We start from the raw sequence: 20,966 nt of genomic DNA on the forward strand, positions 1-20,966 counted from the left end.
ACATAGGAGAAGCCATCTGGGATCAGGTCAGGGGCCCATCCAGTGCAACACACAGCATCACATAGTGGTCAATAACCAGGTGCCATCAGAAGGCACATCCAGTGCAGTCTGGGATATTCTTGCTTTTCCATCGCAATTTTCTGTGTCTACTCAGAAGCAAGGCACACTTTGTTTACTAGGATTTAATCCTAGCAGAGGAGTTGTATCAGTAAAGTTGTAGCAAAATAGAAAACCAGGCTCAGGCAGTGTTAAGTGGAACTTTTGTTTGACTGGGGACAAACCTAACCTTGTCTGAAAGGGCCGTTTTCTTATATTGTCCCACCATGTTCTGTTACATTGTTCTCTAGTGCGTCCATGGATGATTTTCCAGCCTGTTTTCATGTTTCTTTTCATCTTCTTACCTGGTAAGATTGTGCAAAGGTGGAACGTGTCGCTGAGGGTTACGGTGGAACTTCTTCTTAGAAAATAAAATTGCCTTTGTAACTATTTCGACATAGTGTGACAAGGTCAATTCAGATTGTGCCCTTGTAAAAGAAGAACAAATACACCCCCAGCTTCCCTTGAACTGCAGTTTTAATTGGCAAGATGTGTTAATGGAGTTGACATTGTGGCTCCTTAGGGTTTTATTTCTAAAGTTATAAGTGGAGATGGCTGATGCATCTGTCCATTGTTTCTCATAGGATGAGCAGGACCCAGTCTTATCTATGGCGAATGTAATTAAATTATTTTAAAGTTTTTAGACTATCTTTTGACCTGAGTTGGATTTTCACAGCAAATGTTAACACATGGAATACAGAATACCTTTATTGGAATAACAATGATTTTTAAAAAGATAAAATGGTACAGCCAAACCGTGCGACCAAACGACATGCACAATCCCCCAACAACACACAAATGTTGCAGGATGGTTATACTGCGATGCGCGGTCCACAGCGGGCTCACAGAGGTCCGCTCTTAGCCAGTACCGGCTCAGATTTAAGCAACTCTCCCTTTGTATTGTTAACAATACCCTGGCTACTACTCGGATAATCTCCGGATCACTTTCACCTAGGATTTTATGCATTGTGTCCTTCTCATCTACACTAGTAGATTTTAATTAACACATGTAAATGTTTCAGTAGAATCATAGAGTTGGAAGGGCCCATAGAGGCCATCTAGTCCAACCCCCTACTCAAAGCAGGATCAGCCTAAGGCATCCAGGATAAGTATCTGTTCAGCCGCTGCTTGAGGGCTGCCAGTGAGTGGGAGCTCACCATCTCCTCAAGCAGTTGATTCCAGTGCTGAACTACTCAGTGAATCCACCCCCCCCCCCGATAGCTAGCCAATATCATTATCCTTGTAGTTCAAACCCATTACTGTGGGACTTGTTTTTTGCTGCCAACAGGAACTTTTCTCTGCCATCCTCTGACAATCTTTCAAATACTTCAAGAGAGCAATCATGTCCCCTTTCAACCTCCTCTTCTCCAGGCTGAATATTCCCAAGTTCCTCAGCCTTTCCTCATAGGGCTTGGTCCCCAGGTCCCAGATCATCCCTGTCACTCTCCTCTGAACCCTCCCCATTTTTTCCACGTCCTTTCTAAAGTGAGATCCCCAGAACTGCACCCAGGACTCCAGATGGGGTCTGACCAAGGCAGTATATAGGTGGACTATGACATCTTCTGATTTTGATGGGATGCCTCTGTTGATACAGCCCAAGAATGCATTTGCCTTCTTTACCGCCATATCACACTGTCTGCTCATATTTAGCTTACAGTCCACCAATACCCCAAGATCACATTCACACACACTGCTACCCAGAAGTGTATCTCCCATCCAATATGCTTGTTTTTCATTTCTGTGGCCCAGAGATGCACTTCTGCACTTCTCCTTACTAAATTACATCTTGTTCTCATTTGCCCACTTTTCCAGCATGTTCAGAGTTTGCTGAACTCCGGGGTGTTCTAGGGTGTTCTCTACTCCTCCCAATTTGGTGTCATCTGCAAATTTAGTGGAGTCTCCTTGCTCCCTTGTCCAAATCATTGATAAAAAATTATTTATTATATTTCTTAACCGCCATTCCTGGTCCAGCTGGCTCGTGCCGGTTTAAACAGTATTAAAAACCTGTCTTCAGTGGCTAGTAGCCATGATATTCTCATAGACAGATCCATGAAGGATAGGTCTATCTTTGGCTACCAGCAGTGGTGACTGAGGAGAAATTCCATATCCTTTGAATCCCAGAGCCAGGAGAGAGTACCCAGGGAAGTCCTCAGCCTATCTGCCCTGTTGTTGGCCGTCCGGAGGAACTGGTTGGCCACTGTGTGAGACAGGAGGCTGGACCACTGGTGCTCTTATTAGTGGAAGGCCTCTACCTCTATGACCTGTTGGCCCTCTGGAGGAACTAATTGGCCACTGTGTGAAATAGGATACTAGACTAGATGGACAACTGGTCTGATCCAACAGGGCTCTTCTGATGTCCTTATCAGGGGAAGACCTTGGCCACTATGCCCTATTGTTGGATTTCCAGAGGGATGAGTTGGCCACTGTGAGACGGGATGCTGGATTAGATGGACCTTTGCCCTGATCCATCAGGGCTATTCTTATCATCATTCCATGTATAAAAATGCAAGCCGTGATGATGATTACTCATTTTCCCCACAGCATTATCGGCGTAGTGTCAACCAGTCGGCATCACAGGTTTCTAAAAGTGACAGTTGTCCTTCCCCCTTAATGACATGCCTTCCCCCTTAATGGCGTCATGACAACAACGTAGCCACCAGAGTCCAAATAGAGTCAGTGGCGGGAGTTAGGTGTCCCACAGGGTTCCCAGTGCCCAATTTTGGAGCGGCTGGCAGTGGGTGATGAGGCTCTGCCTGTGGGGGGAAGTGTGAAGGTGGGAGAGCTGCACCCACCACGGAAGCTGGCTGGGATAAAGGTAAAGGTATCCCCTATGCAAGCACTGGGTCATGTCTGACCCTTGGGGTGACGCCCTCTAGCGTTTTCATGGCAGACTCAATACGGGGTGGTTTGCCAGTGCCTTCCCCAGTCATTACCGTTTACCCCCCAGCAAGCTGGGTTCTCATTTTACCGACCTCGGAAGGATGGAAGGCTGAGTCAACCTTGAGCCGGCTGCTGGGATTGAACTCCCAGCCTTATGGGCAGAGCTTCAGACTGCATGTCTGCTGCCTTACCACTCTGCGCCACAAGAGGCTCTTTTTCTGGCTGGGATAGAAGCTCCCAATTTCCTAGCAGTGCTGCTGCAGCTGCCAAAGCCAGTTAAAACTCTGCGCCTGGCACAGTTCTCCTCCCACCCTTGCAATGACAGACGAAGCATGTAGTGTAATGCTTTGGGTAGGATAAACAGAGGAGCTGTGCCCTTCCTGGGAATTACCCCCAGCTTAGCCTGCCCTGCCTTGGAGGCTTCTTTCTCTTTCCTCATGTGCTTGGAAGGATGTGTGTGTTAGTGAGCAGATGATGAGGGGGAAGCTGGACGAGCAGCAAGCTGGCATGAATGATAGAGAAAGGGGGCCAGGCTCAGCTTTGCCCCTGCAGGATGCTGGGCAGCATGGGGAGACTGTCAAAGGTCTTGGAATCAGCCAGGATAGGGTTACCAACACCTAACTGGGAGATTCCAAAGCAGCCGTTTCCTCCAATGCTACTGGTTTTTGTTGCCTGGAGATGAGCTGTAATGCCAGGGGATGCCCTGGTCGCACCCAGAGGCGGGCATCTCTAAACCACACTGGGGTGCAATGTCACGGAGTCCCTCTTCCAAGGCAGCTGTTTTCGCCTGGGGAGGCTGATCGTTATAGCCTGGAGTTGAGCAGCAATAGCGTTGACGAAGGGCATCCTGCAGGCCAAGGTGGGGGCGGAGTGAGGCAGCCGTGTCCCACCTGGACCATGGGCTCTGGGCAGCTTTTACCAACAATAGCTTTTTAGAGTCTGTTGTAATTTTTTTTTTTTTTGCACAAGGAGCTTTATTGCTAGTGTCCTTATAAGCTACTGAGCCGCTCTGGTGAATCAGCGAAATCCTAATCTTTTGTAATGATTTCATTTTATTGATTGGCTCACAATAGTTTGGGAATGTGAAGGCTTAAAGGGGTTATCGAGACCGTCAGCAGCTCCTCTTGGCTTTTAGCCTGGAAATCCCACGCATTGTGGCAGCTGCTGCCCGTTTTGTTTAAATGGAATTTCAGTATTGTTACCAAAGTACAATAGCAAGCAGAGATCAGTTTAAAATGTGGCCCTGGGTACAGTTCAAGGCAGGGGTAGTCAAACTGCGGCCCTCCAGATGTCTGTGGACTACAATTCCCATGAGCCCCTGCCAGCATTTGCTGGCAGGGGCTCATGGGAATTGTAGTCCATGGACATCTGGAGGGCCGCAGTATGACTACCCCTGGTTCAAGGCTATAGCAGTCCCTTTCCTCCTCCTGCACGGAGTCTGAAAGATCCAGCACAGGTGTGGTGGTTAGAATCTGGGAGACCCACGTTCAAATCTCTTACTTGCACCATGGAAGCTTACTGGTTGACCTAGCTCCAGTCCCATGCTCTCAGCCTAACCTACCTCGCCAGGTTGTTGTGAGGACAAAAACGGAGGAGAGGAGAATGCCGTCAGCCACTTTGGGCCTCCCATCAGGGAGAAAGGCGGGGATCTAAATAAAGCTGATTGCAGATCTTAGAGCGAGCGAGTGGCCTTCTTTCCGGTGCTGACTGTCAGGTGTCACTGCAATGCTGCAGAACAGGTAAGCCGCCGCCTACACAAGGACAGCATCTTGGCTCGGTGCCCTGTTTGACAGCCATCAAAGGCTTTCCAGTTGTAGCCAGTTGGTGGCCCTGCATCTCAGCGCTGTTTTGAAGAGTAACAGACTCATCAGCGAACTGTGCATCTTTCAGATAAAAGGCAAGACAGCGTCTTGAAAAACTCCTTGTTCCTTTCTGCTGTAATGAGTGTGCATAACTGATTAAAAAAAAAATTATGTGTTAAGAACAGTCTTCCATTCAGAAACAACTTTGAACTCTCAACCTGTTGGTGGAGCGCGCCCTCAGTCAGTTTCTTTGGGGCAGAGGAGAGACCGGACTGGCAGTGCGGCAGAAACCTGGCAGGTGCGGAGTGGAAAGGAGTATCATAAGCTTTGATCCAAGGAGCAGGGAGAATAATGCCATGCAAATTATGCTACCCAGGGGAAGGAATGTCCCCCGCCTTCAGTTGGGAGATAGAGGAGATACCTCCATGCCTCTGTGGCCGAAAGACAGCAACCACGACAGTGTGAAAACAGTTCTTCTGAAGAGGCAAAACCAATCCAGACAATTGGTTTTGCCGGCGTGGATTGTTGAGCTTTGCCGATAAACGGCTGAAGTAGAAACCGGAGTGTTCAGAAATATAAATGAGACGTTAGGAGAGAGCCTTTTGCTTTGGGCTAAAGAAGTTTGCGGAGTCATGTAACGACAGGCAGGCCTAATTGCACAGTAGGAGTTTCTTCCCACATGGAGGGCTGCGAGAGATGGATCATCCTCAGTCCCGAAACATTACAAGATACCTTGCTGTGTCTCATGAAAGAGTTTGTTCAGTCCGGAACCCTCTGCAAGAATGGTGAGCTGGATGCATGTAAGCGGTTCATCAGTGGCTTTTTGTTCTGGGGTGTCTGGTATGTTGCCTCAGAGTATGGAGGTTCCATGATTATTATGGGCAACGAGAATTTAAAAAAATGTGTTCTCCATGGAAATTCTGTAACTTAAAAAAAAAATCATTTAAGCTTGTGATAGTGGATTTTGGCCACTTCTGCATTGTCTCAAGGAAGTGTTGTCTATCCACAATCTGACACCGCTCAACTTAATTGGTTGACTCTGCGTTCTTATATGATAAGCACTTACTTTCTCTCCATTTTCCCCTTCTTTGTGATCTTATAAGCCTTTTATGTTGTCTTAACTCTCTTTGTTTCCTTTTAAATGGTTATGAAAGTGTATACATACACAGTACGTAGCAGGCAGATCTGCATGGTTGGGTTATATTAGTATATTCTTGTGAAAGAGAAGTTCGATTGTGGATAGAATCATGGAATCCTCAAGTTCAAAGGGGACATACAGGCCATCTAGTCCCACCCCCTTCTCAATGCAGAATCAGCCTAAAACATCCAGGATAAGGCTTTGTCCAGCCACTGCTTAAAGCTCCCCAGTTAGAGGGAGCTCACTGCTTCCTTAGACAGCCGATTTCTCTGCTGAACTACTCTGAATTTTTTCTTTCTGATATGTAGCCGATAACCGTTCTACACATAGCTTAAATACGCCCCTGTAAGTCCTCTGCTGGCAACAGGAACTGCTCCCTGCCCTCCTCTGACAGCTTTTCAAATACTTAGAGGGCTATCATGTCCCCTCTCAACTTCCTTTTCTCCAGGCTGAACATTCCCAAGTCCCTCGGCCTTTCCTCAGAGGGTTTGATCTCCAGGCACCGGATCATCCTTGTCACTCTGCTATGAACCCTCTCCATTTTGTCCACATCCTTTTTGGAAGTGAGGCCTCCAAAACTGCATACAGGACTCTAGATGCAGTCTGACCAATGTGGTATACAGCAGGACACATCGCCACATCACACTGTCTGCTCATATTTAGCTTACAATCCACAAGAACCCCAATATATGTGTAATCACACACACATATCACTATTCAGAAGTGTATCTCCTACCCAGGCTGCATGCTTCTCATTTTTGTGACCCAGATGTCAAACTCTGCACTTCTTGCATTGCATTTTTTTCTCATTCGGCCACTTTCCCAACATGTTCAGATCTCATTGAACTCTATCTTCTGAAGAGTTCAGAACTCCCAGTTTGATGTCATTTGGAAATTTAATTAGTAGTCCCTCCAACCCCTCATCCAGTTCCATGTTAAAAATGTTGAAAAGTACCGGACCCAAGCCCTGTGACACCCTACTGCTTGCCTTCCTCCAATCTGATGAAATACTGTTGACAACCGCTCTTTGAGTACAGTTTCCTATCCAGTTTCCTGTCCACTTAACCATCTGAAAATCCAGTCTGCTGTCTTCCAGTTTACCCATCAGAACATCATGGGGAACCAAGCCTTACTGAAATCCAGATAAAAAACCTCAGTTGAATTTCCACGATCTAGTAAGTCCGTCAAATCATGCTTGTAAACAGAAGCTAGATAGCCATCTGATGGAGAAGCTGATTCTTTGAAGGCTCAAGGGGGTGGCAGGTTACAGTGGATGAGCGATAGGGCTGTGAGTGTCCTGCATAGTGCAGGGGGTTGGACTAGATGACCCAGGAGGTCCCTTCCAACTCTATGATTCTATGATTCTACCAAAGAGTAATTAATATGTGGAATTCACTGCCATGAGAAGTGGTGGTGGCTACAAGCATAAACAGCTTCAAGAAGTGAGCAGAGGTCCATTAATGGCTATTAGCCCCAAGGTCTAGATGAGACACTCTGTCTGGGGCAGTGATGCTCTGTATTCTTGATGCTTGAGGGGAAACAGTGGGAGGGCTTCTGGTATTCTGGTTTTGCTAGCGGACCAGTGTTGGACTGGATGGGCCATTGTCTGATCCATAATGGTTTTTCTTAATGTTTTTATGAATTATCTTGAGAATTAATGAAAAAAATCCACCCCCCCCCCCAGAAGACTAAATACTTGGAACTGATTGTTCAGAATGCCTTGTCTTTGAAAGGAAGTCTCTGAATTGGCGTACTTCTATAAACCACTGCTTTCAAGCTTCCAGGATATCACATGAATACTTGAAGCCGCTTCATATGGAATCAGACTCTTGGTCCATTAGGGTCAGAAATGTCTATTCAGACAGGCAGGTGTCAAGCAGAGATGCCTCCTGTTAACTGGAATCACTGGGGATTGACCCTGAGATTTCCTTCCTTTTCACTGAGCCATGGCCTCTCCTGATGCATGGGAACCTACTGAGTGTCTGTGATTCATTTTTGTGAGATGAGAAAAGCTTACGTAAACCTTAAAGTTGTCCACGTCAAAATCATATAGATCCCTGATATGACTTAAAGCAAAAGGAACCACCCTTGTTACACTAGCTTTAGTTTCAGCAAAGAACTTCATGCACCTGTTTCATTATATATTCTTTAATAAAGAGATTTCTTCTCCACATAGTCTACTTCTTCATCTACTTCAGAATTCGATTAAACATTGACAGGTGGATTGTGTGGGTATTACATCCTGCTGAGACCGTTCCTCTCCTCACACCACACTCTCCACAGCCTCCACTCCCAAAATCTCTAGGTCGTTCCCAACCCAGAGTTGAGGATCCATCATATTGGAGCAAGGGAGCAGTACACAACTGTGGAGTGAGAGGCACCAATGTCTGGTAGCAGGATGGCTGTAGGATGAATATTTTTGTACATACATCAGAATGATTAGTGAAACTTAAAGGGGATCCCTCCTCCCCCATGAAAGAAAAATGTTCTCGACATATTATCATCCCCACCTTTGTTTTCAGCTTAACACTTTTTCAAATGCTTAATGTTTTTCAGTTCTTTACAGAGCCTTCTAAGGTGTAGGTCAAGCTAGTCAATATTTTCCAAAATGGATGATAGTGCCATGGGGGAGATTTGCCTACAAAGTACTACGGGACAAGGGGGGCACTGGAGGCAGGCTGTCTGAGCGTGTTGTTCACTTATCAACCGAGATATGGTACCCTGCTGGCTGAATTCTGCATAGTACTGAACTGTAGTGGAAACTATTGGAATTTTTAGTAAATATACCCCCAGAGCTTTAGGTAAGCTAGCATACTACGTTTTCAGAAACTGTTGTCACCACATGTATTTTTGTCTCTTGGTCATTTTTCAAGCTTTTGCTGGCATATCCTTAACATAAGGAGCCAGTTTGGTGTAGTGGTTGGGAGTGCGGACTTCTAATCTGGCATGCCAGGTTCGATTCTGCGCTCCCCCACTTGCAACCACCTTGGGCTCACCATAGAACTGATAAAGCTGTTCTGACCGAGCAGTAATATCAGGGCTCTCTCAGCCTCACCCACCTCACAGGGTGTCTGTTGTGGGGAGAGGAAAGGGAAGGCTACTGTAAGCCGCTTTGAGACTCCTTCGTGTAGGGAAAAGCGGCATATAAGAACCAACTCTTCTTCATAATAGGATTGAGCGTTGTATTTATTTTCCTGTGTTCTCCGTTGCTGAAGGTGTTGATTACGAAGTATGCTTTTTCAGTCACAGGCTGCCCAGAACTTGTTTTTTCTAGGCGATACAAGGATTTAAAACTTCTCAGTTATAGTTTTCAAAAAGGAAAAAATGGTTTTTAAGGATCTGAAGGAAAATGTTGGGTGTAAATAATAAAATTTCAGCACTTAGAAGAAAAATTATGGTTTTGTTGTTATGTGCGAAGTCGTGTCCGACCCATCGCGACCCCATGGACAATGATCCTCCAGGCCTTCCTGTCCTCTACCATTCCCCGGAGTCCATTTAAGTTTGCACCTACTGCTTCAGTGACTCCATCCATCCACCTCATTCTCTGTCGTCCCCTTCTTCTTTTGCCCTCGATCTCTCCCAGCATTAGGCTCTTCTCCAGGGAGTCCTTCCTTCTCATGAGGTGGCCAAAATATTTGAGTTTCATCTTCAGGATCTGGCCTTCTAAAGAGCAGTCAGGGCTGATCTCCTCCAGGACTGACTGGTTTGTTCGCCTTGCAGTCCAAGGGACTCGCAAGAGTCTTCTCCAGCACCAGAGTTCAAAAGCCTCAATTCTTTGACGCTCGGCCTTCCTTATGGTCCAACTTTCGCAGCCATACATTGCAACTGGGAAGACCATAGCCTTGACTAAACGCACTTTTGTTGGCAGGGTGATGTCTCTGCTTTTTAGGATGCTGTCTAGATTTGCCATAGCTTTCCTCCCCAGGAGCAAGCGTCTTTTAATTTCTTTGCTGCAGTCCCCATCTGCAGTGATCTTGGAGCCCAGGAAAATAAAATCTGTCACTATCTCCATTTCTTCCCCTTCTATTTGCCAGGAATTGAGAGGGCCGGATGCCATGATCTTTGTTTTCTTGATGTTGAGTTTCAAGCCAACTTTGGCACTCTCCTCCTTCACCCACATCAACAGGCTCTTTAGTTCCTCTTCACTTTCTGCCATTAGAGTGGTATCATCTGCATATCTGAGGTTGTTGATATTTCTCCCTGCAATCTTGATCCCAATTTGTGACTCCTCTAATCCCGCATTTCTCATGATGTGCTCTGCATACAAGTTAAATAGGCAAGGCGACAGTATACAGCCTTGCCGAACTCCTTTCTCAATTTTGAACCAGTCAGTGATTCCATGTTCAGTTCTCACTGTTGCTTCTTGACCTGCATATAAATTTCTCAAGAGACAAATAAGATGCTCTGGTATTCCCATCTCTTTAAGAACTTGCCACAATTTGTTGTGCTCCACACAATCAAAGGCTTTAGCATAGTCAATGAAGCAGAAGTAGACGTTCTTCTGGTACTCCCTAGCTTTCTCCATGATCCAGCGTATGTTGGCAATTTGATCTCTAGTTCCTCTGCCTCTTCGAAATCCTGCCTGTACTTCTGGAAGTTCTCGGTCCACATATTGCTGGAGCCTAGCTTGTAGGATTTTGAGCATAACTTTGCTAGCATGAGAAATTAGTGCGATGGTGCGGTAGTTTGAACATTCTTTGGCATTGCCCTTCTTTGGGATTGGAATGTAAACTGACCTTTTCCAATCCTGTGGCCATTGTTGAGTTTTCCAAATTTGCTGGCATATTGAGTGTAGCACTTTTACTGCATCGTCCTTTAAGATTTTGAATAGTTCAACTGGAATGCTGTCACTACCACTAGCTTTATTGTTGCTCAGACTTCCTAAGGCCCATTTGACTTCACATTCCAGGATGTCTGGCTCCAGGTCAGTAACTACCCCATTGTGGTCATCAGGGATGTTAAGCTCGCTCTTGTATAGTTCTTCTGTATAATTTTGCCACCTTTGTTTGATCTCTTCTGCTTCTGTGAGGTCCCTACCATTTTGGTCCCTTATCATACCCATCTTTGCATGAAACGTTCTCTTCATATCTCCAATTTTCTTGAAAAGATCTCTGGTCCTCCCCATTCTATTGTTTTCTTCTATTTGTTTGCACTGTTCATTTAAGAAGGCATTCTTATCTCTTCTAGCTTTTCTCTGGAATTCTGCATTCAATTGGGTGTATCTTTCTCTTTCTCCCTTGCCTTTCACTTCCCTTCTCTCCTTAGCTATTTGTAAAGCTTCTTCAGACAGCCATTTTGATTTCTTGCATTTCTTTTTCTTTGGGATGGTTTTAGTTGCTACCTCTTGTACAATGTTGCGAACCTCCGTCCATAGTTCTTCAGGCACTCTGTCTATCAGATCTAATTCCTTAAATCTATTTGTCACCTCCACTGTGTATTCGTCAGGGATATGATTTAGTTCATACCTGAGTGGCCTAGTGCTTTTCCCTACTTTCTTCAATTTAAGCCTAAATTTTGCAACAAGAAGCTCATGATCTGAACCACAATCAGCTCCTGGTCTTGTTTTTATTGACTGGATAGAACTTTTCCATCTTTGGCTGCAGAGCACATAGTCAATCTGATTTCTGTGTTGACCGTCTGGTGATGTCCATGTGTAGAGTCGTCTCTTGGGTTGCTGGAAAAGAGTGTTTGCTATGACCATTGTATTCTCTTGACAAAATTCTACCAGCCTGTGCCCTGCTTCATTTTGTACTCCAAGGCCAAACTTGCCTGTTATCCCGGTTATCTTTTGGCTTCCTACTTTAGCATTCCAATCCCCCATGATGATAAGCACATCATTTTTGGGCGTTGCTTCTAGAAGGTGTTGTAGGGCTTCATAGAACTGATCAACTTCATCCTCTTCAGCAGCAGTGGTTGGGGCGTAGACCTGGATCACTGTGATGTTGAATGGTTTGCCTTGGATTCGAACTGAGATCATTCTGTCATTTTGGGGATTGTATCCCAAGACTGCTTTTCCTACTCTCTTATTGATTATGAATGCTACTCCATTTCTTCTGCGAGATTCTTGTCCACAGTAGTATACCTGATGGTCATCTGAATTAAATTCACCCATTCCTGTCCATTTTAGTTCACTGATTCCTAAAATGTCGATGTTCAGTCTTCTCATTTCTTGTTTAACCACGTCCAGCTTGCCTTGATTCATGGATCTGACGTTCCAGGTTCCTATGGAATAAAAATCTTTACAGCATCGGACTGTCTTTTCGCCACCAGTTACTTCCACAACTGAGCGTCCTTTCGGCTTTGGCCCAGCCGCTTCATTCATTCTGGCGCTACTCGTACTAGCCGTCTGCTCATCCCCAGTAGCATATTGGACACCTTCCGACCTGAGGGGCTCATCTTCCAGCGTCATATCGTTATGCCTATTGGAACTGTCCATAGAGTTTTCATGGCAAAGATACTGGAGTGGTTTGCCATTGCCTTCTCCAGTGGATCACCTTTTGTCAGAGCTCTCAGCTATGACCTGTCCGTCTTGGGTGGCCCTGCACGGCATAGCTCATAGCTTCACTGAACTACGCAAGCCCCCTTGCCACAACAAGGCAGCGATCCTTGAAGGGGGAAAATTATGGTAAATAAATTTAAATATTGGAGAGAAAGAGTGGGCATATTTTCAGCAAAAGTAAATAATCGTAGGCAAACCTTTATAAAGAAAATGATGGAGAGGCTGATTCCGTGAAGGCTTAAGGGGGTGGCAGGTTACAGTGGATGAGCGATAAGGTTGTGAGTGTCCTGCATGGTGCAGGGGGTTGGACTAGATGACCCATGAAGTCCCTTCCAAGAAATTGACTAGGGTAACTCCCAGGGTAAATTGAATTAAAACGTGTAATCTTAAACAGATTCTTTAAATCACCACATTTAGTAATCTGAAGTCAGTTTCTTTGCCCATGAAATATGATGTCAGGATACAACAAAGAGCTTCTTGGCTGCTGTCCATCATGCTGGATAGCGATCAGAAATTTCCCTTTGCAATCCAAACTCTTCGTACCATTTAACTTCCGTTTCAACTCAGTCTCATTTTGTAGCTCCCTTCTTCCGTCTATGAAAATGGATTTTATCTCCCAGTCTGGAATTTCCATTAAAAGGAAGATCCTCAAATCACTCGGGCATATTTTTACGAACCATATCTGAATGATCACAAAAAGAGGTCATTATCTTGTAGCCTTTTCTAGCTCAGACAAGCTCAGAGTTGGGTGTCTCTCACAACAGCCTGTAGTGCGCTAGACAAGTTAACTTTTATATAAATACAGGCGTAACAGATTTGACCTTAGGGGGAGCACTCGTTTCCTTGCAACTGTAAATTCATTTCATGGGACTTTGAAAAATAGTTCTGATAAATAAGCGCTATCTCTTGGCACTCTTCATGTCAAAAGCATGTCACAGAGTTGACTTTTGGCAGCCAATGAACTTCAGCACAAAACAGCAGGTGTTCAAAATCATCATTCTAAGCACCCAGCATTGTTGGGTGAATACAAGTTTTAATAATAACAATAATAATTCTCCTCCTCCTCCTCCTCCTCCTCCTCCTCCTCCTTCTCCTTCATTTATTCAACTTATTTTCCACCCTGTCTCACATGATTCTGGGCGGATTCCACCATAACATTGCCTCTATCTAGATAAAATATAACACAAGCAGCATTATTAAATTAGCATTAAAATCTAGATCAAGCTTGGTGAATTGCAATGATGACACTGTGTGACTTGTGTAGGCTATTGCTGAGTTTTTTTGTAATCAGATGTTGGCAGTGAATGATGGCGAATCACAAAAACGTTGGCCCTGCTTTTTATTTCTTTTGTTTTTTTGTTTACTGCCCTTTCTAGTTGGCTCTGGGTGGCTTCCAACAGTCAGTGTGTATGCAGTTACTTCATAAAACAACAACAATATGAATAGTGCTTCTTATAGGGTAGAGTAGGCAGCACCAGGAATAGGTTTATAGGACCTATAAGTGGGCAGTGGCTCCAAAATGTTTGTAAACCCCTGAGCTGCAGTATTTTTGTGTGACTGAGTTCTATCTTTTACTGCCAGCATTGGATCCGGTTTCAAAAGAAGGGGAAGGAGATGTCCAATATAGGGATTCTAATGTAGGAGAGCAAAGAGCAGTGGCCCACCTTGGTAGGACAGGTCAAATGGAACCAAGAGTAAGAGGCTTCAGGTACCTATATAAAAAAAAGGTAAAGGTATCCCCTGTACAAGCACCGGGTCATGTCTGACCCTTGGGGTGACGCCCTCTAGCGTTTTCTTGGCAGACTCAATACAGGGTAGTTTGCCAGTGCCTTCCCCAGTCATTACCGTTTACCCCCCAGCAAGCTGGGTACTCATTTTACCGACCTCGGAAGGATGGAAGGTTGAGTCAACCTTGAGCTGGCTGCTGGGATCGAACTCCCAACCTCATGGGCAGACAGCTTCAGACAGCATGTCGCTGCCTTACCACTCTGCGCCACAAGAGGCTCTTCAGGTGCCTATATAGAAACATCCAAATCATGCATACTGAGAGAGATGATTTATTGGGCATTACAGAGACGTGGTGAGATGATTCCTATGACTAGGATGCAGTAGTGAATGGATCTTACCTTCCATTCCGGATCATCTTCAGGGACCAATCTGGCACCCAAATCCATCTTGGATGAGACTGTCTGGAAATTGAAAAGCCATCCCTCACAAAGGAGGGTTACTCAGGAGAGGTCACCAGAACCCTTCTGGCTTTGCATTGGAATTCTGTGGTCCAATTGTACAATGTCACTTGGAAGGCTTTCTTTAGGTGGGAAAGAATCCATGAGGTTTTCAAGCCAAGAGCTGTTCAGAGGTGATTTGCTATTGCCTGCCTTTGGGGTGCAATTCTGGATTTCCTTGGGGGTCACCATCCAAATATTAACCAGGACTGATCCAGTTTCATTTCTGAGATATGTCAAGATCAGGTTAGTCTAGGCTGTCCAGGTCAGGGCAAATTAATATTATTAGGGCATTTGTGTTGGTACATTCTGACCTTTAAAAAGAAAATAGTGATGCATGCGGATTGGCAGTAGACTCAGTTCAACAGAAGGGAACAATCAATAAGTAGCACGTCTAAAACAAAATGCCTCATAAAGAAGAGGTACACTCTAAAATTAGAGATGCATGATTACATTTCCAAGTACAGTTCAGTTCTGATGTATGTGGAAGTCACATGAAAACTGATCATGAGCCAGCAGGAAGGGTTAGAATCAGAGTCAGATCTGGATAAGGAACATTTTTAACGCAGGTCACATGGGCTGCTTTGAACTCATACTTTGTGAGAGAGTTCATCCGTATAGGGAAGAAGGAGGAAGCTGCTCGTAACAGGCAAGGCTTCGGTAATGGCTAAAATGGCTTCACTGTGAAGAGATAGTGTCTCTCAAAGATATTGTAAGTCTGAGTTGCATTTACACTGCTTGGCAACACTATAGGCCATCATGGGAGAACCTCTGCTATTTCCTATTTCATCCATAGACTCAGTTTCATCGTTCATCATAAGAACATAAGAGAAGCCATGTTGGATCAGGCCAGTGGCCATCCAGTCCAAAACTCCATGTTACACAGTGACCAAATCCCAGGGGCCATCAGAAGGTCCACCAGCATGGCCAGAACTCCAGAAACCTTCCCACTGTGGCCTCCTCAAGCATCATGAATACAGAGCATCACTGTCTCAGACAGCATGATCCAATTATACCTTATGGTTAATAGCCACTGATAGACCTTAGCTCCAGATGTTTATCCAACCCCCTCTTGAAGCTGTCTATGCTGATTGCTGCCACCACCTCCTAGGGTGGCAGTGAATTCCTTTCCCCTGCTGTCACAAATACTGTTCCTTGCCTTGCAGTGAGTGCCTTAGTGCTAGAAAGCACAGAACAGCAAGGTAGGGATGGGAAAGAAGTAGAGTGGCAACTAGCAGGAGGTCTAGGGGGCAGGGATATGGGGTGGGCGTGACATAACTGGCAGTTCTATGGTTTCCAGCAATTCCTAGAGAGCCGTCCTTTGCGACAGAATGACATCAGTGACAGAACGACATCAATGATCACATGACTTTTTAATTGTTATTTTTCTCCTGCGGCTACTCTGAATGGTAGAGGCCTGGCAAACCTAGTAAGGCAAGGGTTTGCGATTCCCGTGTCAGCATCCAGCCTCGCCTTGTGGAGAGAAGCATGTGGGGAAAGGAGAGTCGTGATTTTGGTATTGATAGCGTTTGATTCAGCACTCTGCAGATTTGTGTTGCTGTCTTGAGATTCTCTAACGCTAAGCGTGTCGGACCCAGTCATTGAGTCCGACATCCTGTCTCACATGGCCGCCAACCAGTTGTCCTCGAGGGATGGGCCGTCGCTCCATGGTAGCACATCTGCTGTATAGGTAGTAGACCAACTAAGAGGGCACAGGGCCTTTCCAAGATGGTGCTTGCTAGTTTGGGGTTTCAGAGTTTTTAGTGTCTCTTGGATGTGGAGATTCCCTTTAGTCACCCTGTCTAGTAGCCAGTGATGGGCTTGTCTTTAATGAAGGCTTTGAGGTCTGCACTTCAGTCCAGACTTTTGTATGCTCTCTACTGGGTGTGTATGTAGCTCTGGTGTACTTTGGTACTTTGCCCCGTTCATCAGAAGAATGTGCATGCAGATCTGCTTCCTCAACAAAATGATTGGGGAAGCCCTAGAGCAGTGGTCCCCAACCTTTTTATCACCGGGGACTGCTCAATGCCAGGGACCGCTCAATGCCGGGGACCACTCAACTCCTTTTACTAAAGCCCGGTGGGGGGGGGTAGTTTACTCCTCTACTCTCAACCACTGCCCTAACGCTCTCTGATCGCTATGGTAATGTTTAAACATCCATTCAGAATAAGATACAGACACGCCACAACAATGAAGTATGTTGTAAAGGGCCGGGGGGGGGGGGAGAAGGCGTCCTTCGGGGCCCACCTCCAATTAGTCGAAGGACCACATGTGGTCCACGGCCCACAGGTTGGGGATCGCTACCCTAGAGGATAGGGAGAACGTTCTGCATGTATGGATGCTCCAAGCTTGTATAGATCTGTGGGACTGCATTAATGTGCTAAAGAGTGGGTGTGTTATTAATTTTATGCACACACATAAGCATGCATGAGACCTGTATGGTGCCTTTGGGTGCAAGGAGCACATTGAAGGCAATGTACAGACTTACGGTAGCACCAAGCATGAAGAGTGCCAGTGTGATGGAAGCCTGTGAAGTGGGCTTGGGCTAGAAGACTCAAAAGTCTCCTGAGGCAGGGATTTGCCCCATTACTGTCTTCAGCCCAATTCCAGTTCTGGAGCAAGAACACTGAGGGGCTGTGGCTCAGAGGCAGAACATCTGCTTGGCATGCAGAAGGTCCAGGATCAATCCCCAGCAGCTCCAGTTAGGTGATGGAAAAGACCCCTGCCTGAGACCCTGGGGAACTGCTACCAGTCTGCGTAGACAATACTGACATTGATGGGCTAAGGCTCTGATTCTGTAGAGAGCCAGCTTGGTGTAGTGGTTAGGAGTGCGGACTTCTAATCTGGCGAGCTGGGTTTGATTCTGTGACCCACCACATGCAGCCAGCTGGGTGACCTTGGGCTCGCCACAGCACTGATAAAGCTGTTCTGACCGAGCAGGAATATCAGGGCCCTCAGCCTCGCCCACTTCACAGGGTGTCTGTTGTGGGGAGAGGAAAGGGAAGGCGATTGTAGGCCGCTTTGAGACTCCTTCGGGGAGGGAAAAGCAGCATATAAACACCAACTCTTCCTCTCCCTCTTCTTCTTCCTCTTCTTCTTCAATATAAGGCAGTGTGTGTTCACTGTTCCTTAGGAGGGAATGTGGTAAGTGAATAAAAGGTCGAGTATCTTTCAGGTTGCATCCATATCTCATGAGTTCCTGGAATTTCCTTGTGGCTTAACTTCTGGGGTCATTCAGATGTTGTGCCCTTTCTTTCCTCTGTGAGGAATGTTGTTTTTTTAAAAAAATTGAATTGTGCCTAAGACCACAAGGCAGGTAATATGTTATGAAATAATTAGTTACTTGTTCTGGAGCTCTGTCAACGATGTCGGGTTACGTGGTGGCTTGACAAAATCTTTCAAATGAACAGAACCCTTTTTGTCAGCACCGCTGACTTCCTCACTTGAATTCTTCCCAGTTTTGACATGTTGGCAGTCTGTAACCTCAACGAGGTTAGTGGAACGTCATTCCGTGTTTATAAAAACCGAGCAGGTAAGTCTTGAGTCTGGAAGAAGAAGAAAGCCAGTTCTGTTCAGAGTTTTGATCGAGAGTGCGTGCTTTCAGCAGTGAGTATGGATGTCTCTGGCTTGAGTTTATCATATTATTGGTGTCTGTGAGATTTTCTTTTCTCCTTGCAGCCAAGCCACACTTGGCTCATAGTTACCCCATGAGGCTTTCAAGGTAAGAGACATTCAGGGAGCTTCTGCCATTGCCTGCCTCTGTGCAGCCCCTTTGGACTTCCTTAGTGGTCTTCCGTCCAAATACTAGCCACTTTCAACTCTGCTTACTTTCCAAGCTCTGACAATACCAGGCTAGCCTGGGCCATTCAGGACAGGGCAGTAATTAAGTGTCATCAAGTTACAGCTGGATTATGGTGACCCTGAGGGGTTTTCAAGACAAGATGTTCAGAGGGTGGTTTGCCATTGCCTGCCTCTGCGTAGCAACCCTGAACTTTTTGGGTGGTCTCCCATCCAAATCCTAGCCAGGGCCAATCCGGTTTTGTTTCTGAGATCTGATGAGTTCAGGCTAGGCTTGGGGTGATCCTGACTTAGGGAAAATTGAAATCACTGTGCTTCTTCCTGAGTTGTGCAGTGTTCTAATGAATGAGCATTGGTTAAGAAACCATGACTCACTTTTATGTCCTACTGTTACAGAAGGGGGGGGGTGGAATCCTCTTTGATCATAAGACCTTTTAATTAAATAAAACAGGATTTCTTCCCCCTTTCTTACTTGTCATAAGGCTTTTATTTGAATCCGTATAGGTACCATCAAAGAAATTGGTGGCTGGCCAGTGTTCTGTAGATAGACTTTATGCCTCAGTTCCTTTCCCATTGTTAAACAGGCTGGATGGTTGAGCCTGAATGTTTATTCTCAGCTCAATTATTCCTTGTAACTGGTTCCTTGGAATTAGCCAATAAACTCCAAAGGAGTTACTTTGGTTAGTCATAAAAGACACAACTCATGACCCTTTAAAGACTAGAAAATACATTGTGGTGCTGTTTTTTGTGCGCAAAAAAACCTTGATGCAATTACAAAAGCAGGTTCTGACCCACAAAAGCTTGTGTTGCAATGCCTTTGATGGTCTATAAGCCGCTGTGGTTTGCTTAACAACAAGCACTGGACACTTCTCTTCCCAACAAACTATCATCCCAAGTTCTACTGTTAAGTTGATAACCCGTGATTTATAAGGGAAGTTGCTGCTTGGTTGTATGTCAAGAAGCTAACCAAATGAATGCATGTTCCGAAATATTTGGAGGCTCTCTCGAGATGACTTTTCTCCCCTTTCCTTGCAGAAACCGAAATGAAGGTGCACGTGCACACGCAATTTTGCTTCATTTGTTTGCTGACATTTGTCTTTCACCAATGCAACCACTGCCACGGAGACGGACACAACCACCATCACGACGACGACGACGACCAGATCTCGGAGTCCACCCCAAACAAGGAAGCCGAAGATGCGCAGAAATACTACATCGAAAAACTCTTTGACCGCTACAGTGACAATGGGAAATTGTCGTTTTGGGGTCTGGAGAAATTGCTGACAAGCCTTGGCCTCGGGGAAGTGAAAGTCGTGGAGATCAACCACGAGGACGTTGGCCATGATTACGTGTCTCATTTGGACCTCATTGAGGTGCAAGAAGGAAGGCACTCACACGCTCACAACCATCCTCACTCTCATAGTCACTCAGGTTCAGAAAACCAGACTGTCAGTGACAGGCCTGGCAGAAGGTCCCAGAAGTGTGACCCCGACAAAGAGGTCACCGAGTCCTCTTTGAAACCCGATGGCAAACACGCTCATGACCATAACCTCAGGCACCACGGGCACCACCACCACCACCCGCACCGCCATCTTGGCCATAACGGCAGCCATCACACGCACAACGATTCCGCGAGGGCCAACGACCATGGGGAGTCTGGCCACGAGCCTTCCACGGAAACCAACACTACTCAAGAACACTCTGAGAAAAAGCCCTGTAAACCCAGGAAGCCTAAAGACAAGAAAAAGAGCGGCAATGCGTTGATAGACACCACGCAAGCTGCCGCTATGGACCGCAACTCCCACGAGCGCTCCGAGCACAACCGTGTTCACAAGCACGGCAACGCGCACCATGCGTCCGCCTCGCACCCGCCGCTTCAAGACTGCACTAATGACCACGCGGCTGCTCAGGGGCATCAGGATCCCAGTCCGTCCAGCGGAGATGGGCACCACCATGCCAGAAAGCGGGAAGCTCCCCACAAGCAGATCAGCGTGGAAAAGCAAGATATTTTTTCTGCACAGACTCACAAGGACCATAATGAAGAGGAACATCATCACGAAGAGGTCAGTGTCATGATGCCGGCAGGACCCTGCAGGCCTTTAGTGTTGCTACTGTCACGCCTCAGTGGATGAATGGCGATCCCGCAGGGCTTTGAAGGCAAGAGATGTTCAGAGGGGGTTGGTTAGCCACTGCCTGCCTCTGTGTAGGAACCGTGGGCTTCCTTGGTAGCTCTCTATCCAAATACTGACCAGGCCAATACCAGGCTAGCCTGAGCCATCCAGGCAAGTAATGATTGGTTTGACATTGGTTTGCCTCTGCATAGCAACCCCGGACTTCCTTGGTGACCTTGCATCTGAGCACTAACCAGGGCTGACCGTGCTTGGCGTCCAAGTACTGATGGGAACAGGCTAATCTGGACCATCCAGGCAAGAGACATTCAGAGACAACTGAATGATAGACGTGGGAAAGTGGGCTAATGGAAATTTGCCTAGGCTTTTAACTTTTATGCTTCGTTATTATCATAACAG

At 46.0% G+C, this 20,966-nt stretch overlaps 1 protein-coding gene across 3 annotated transcripts in view; it reads left to right on the forward strand.

Annotated features, from left to right (window-relative positions):
- The window catches only part of SLC39A10 (solute carrier family 39 member 10), a 69,613-nt gene that overhangs the window by 25,305 nt on the left and 23,342 nt on the right, over positions 1-20,966 (forward strand). For 2 of the 3 annotated variants that reach the window (XM_077319513.1, XM_077319514.1), the window contains exon 2: positions 19,474-20,501. In XM_077319513.1, coding sequence (XP_077175628.1) covers positions 19,482-20,501 — 1,020 coding nt within the window. In that variant the 5' untranslated portion in view covers positions 19,474-19,481. Of the gene's footprint in view, positions 1-5,080; positions 5,564-19,473; positions 20,502-20,966 lie in introns of those variants that run through there. The other variant, XM_077319512.1, reaches the window with a different exon arrangement.

This window comes from Paroedura picta, chromosome 2 (genome assembly GCF_049243985.1).
Source record: "Paroedura picta isolate Pp20150507F chromosome 2, Ppicta_v3.0, whole genome shotgun sequence".
In the NCBI taxonomy this organism is placed as follows: Eukaryota; Metazoa; Chordata; class Lepidosauria; order Squamata; family Gekkonidae; genus Paroedura; species Paroedura picta.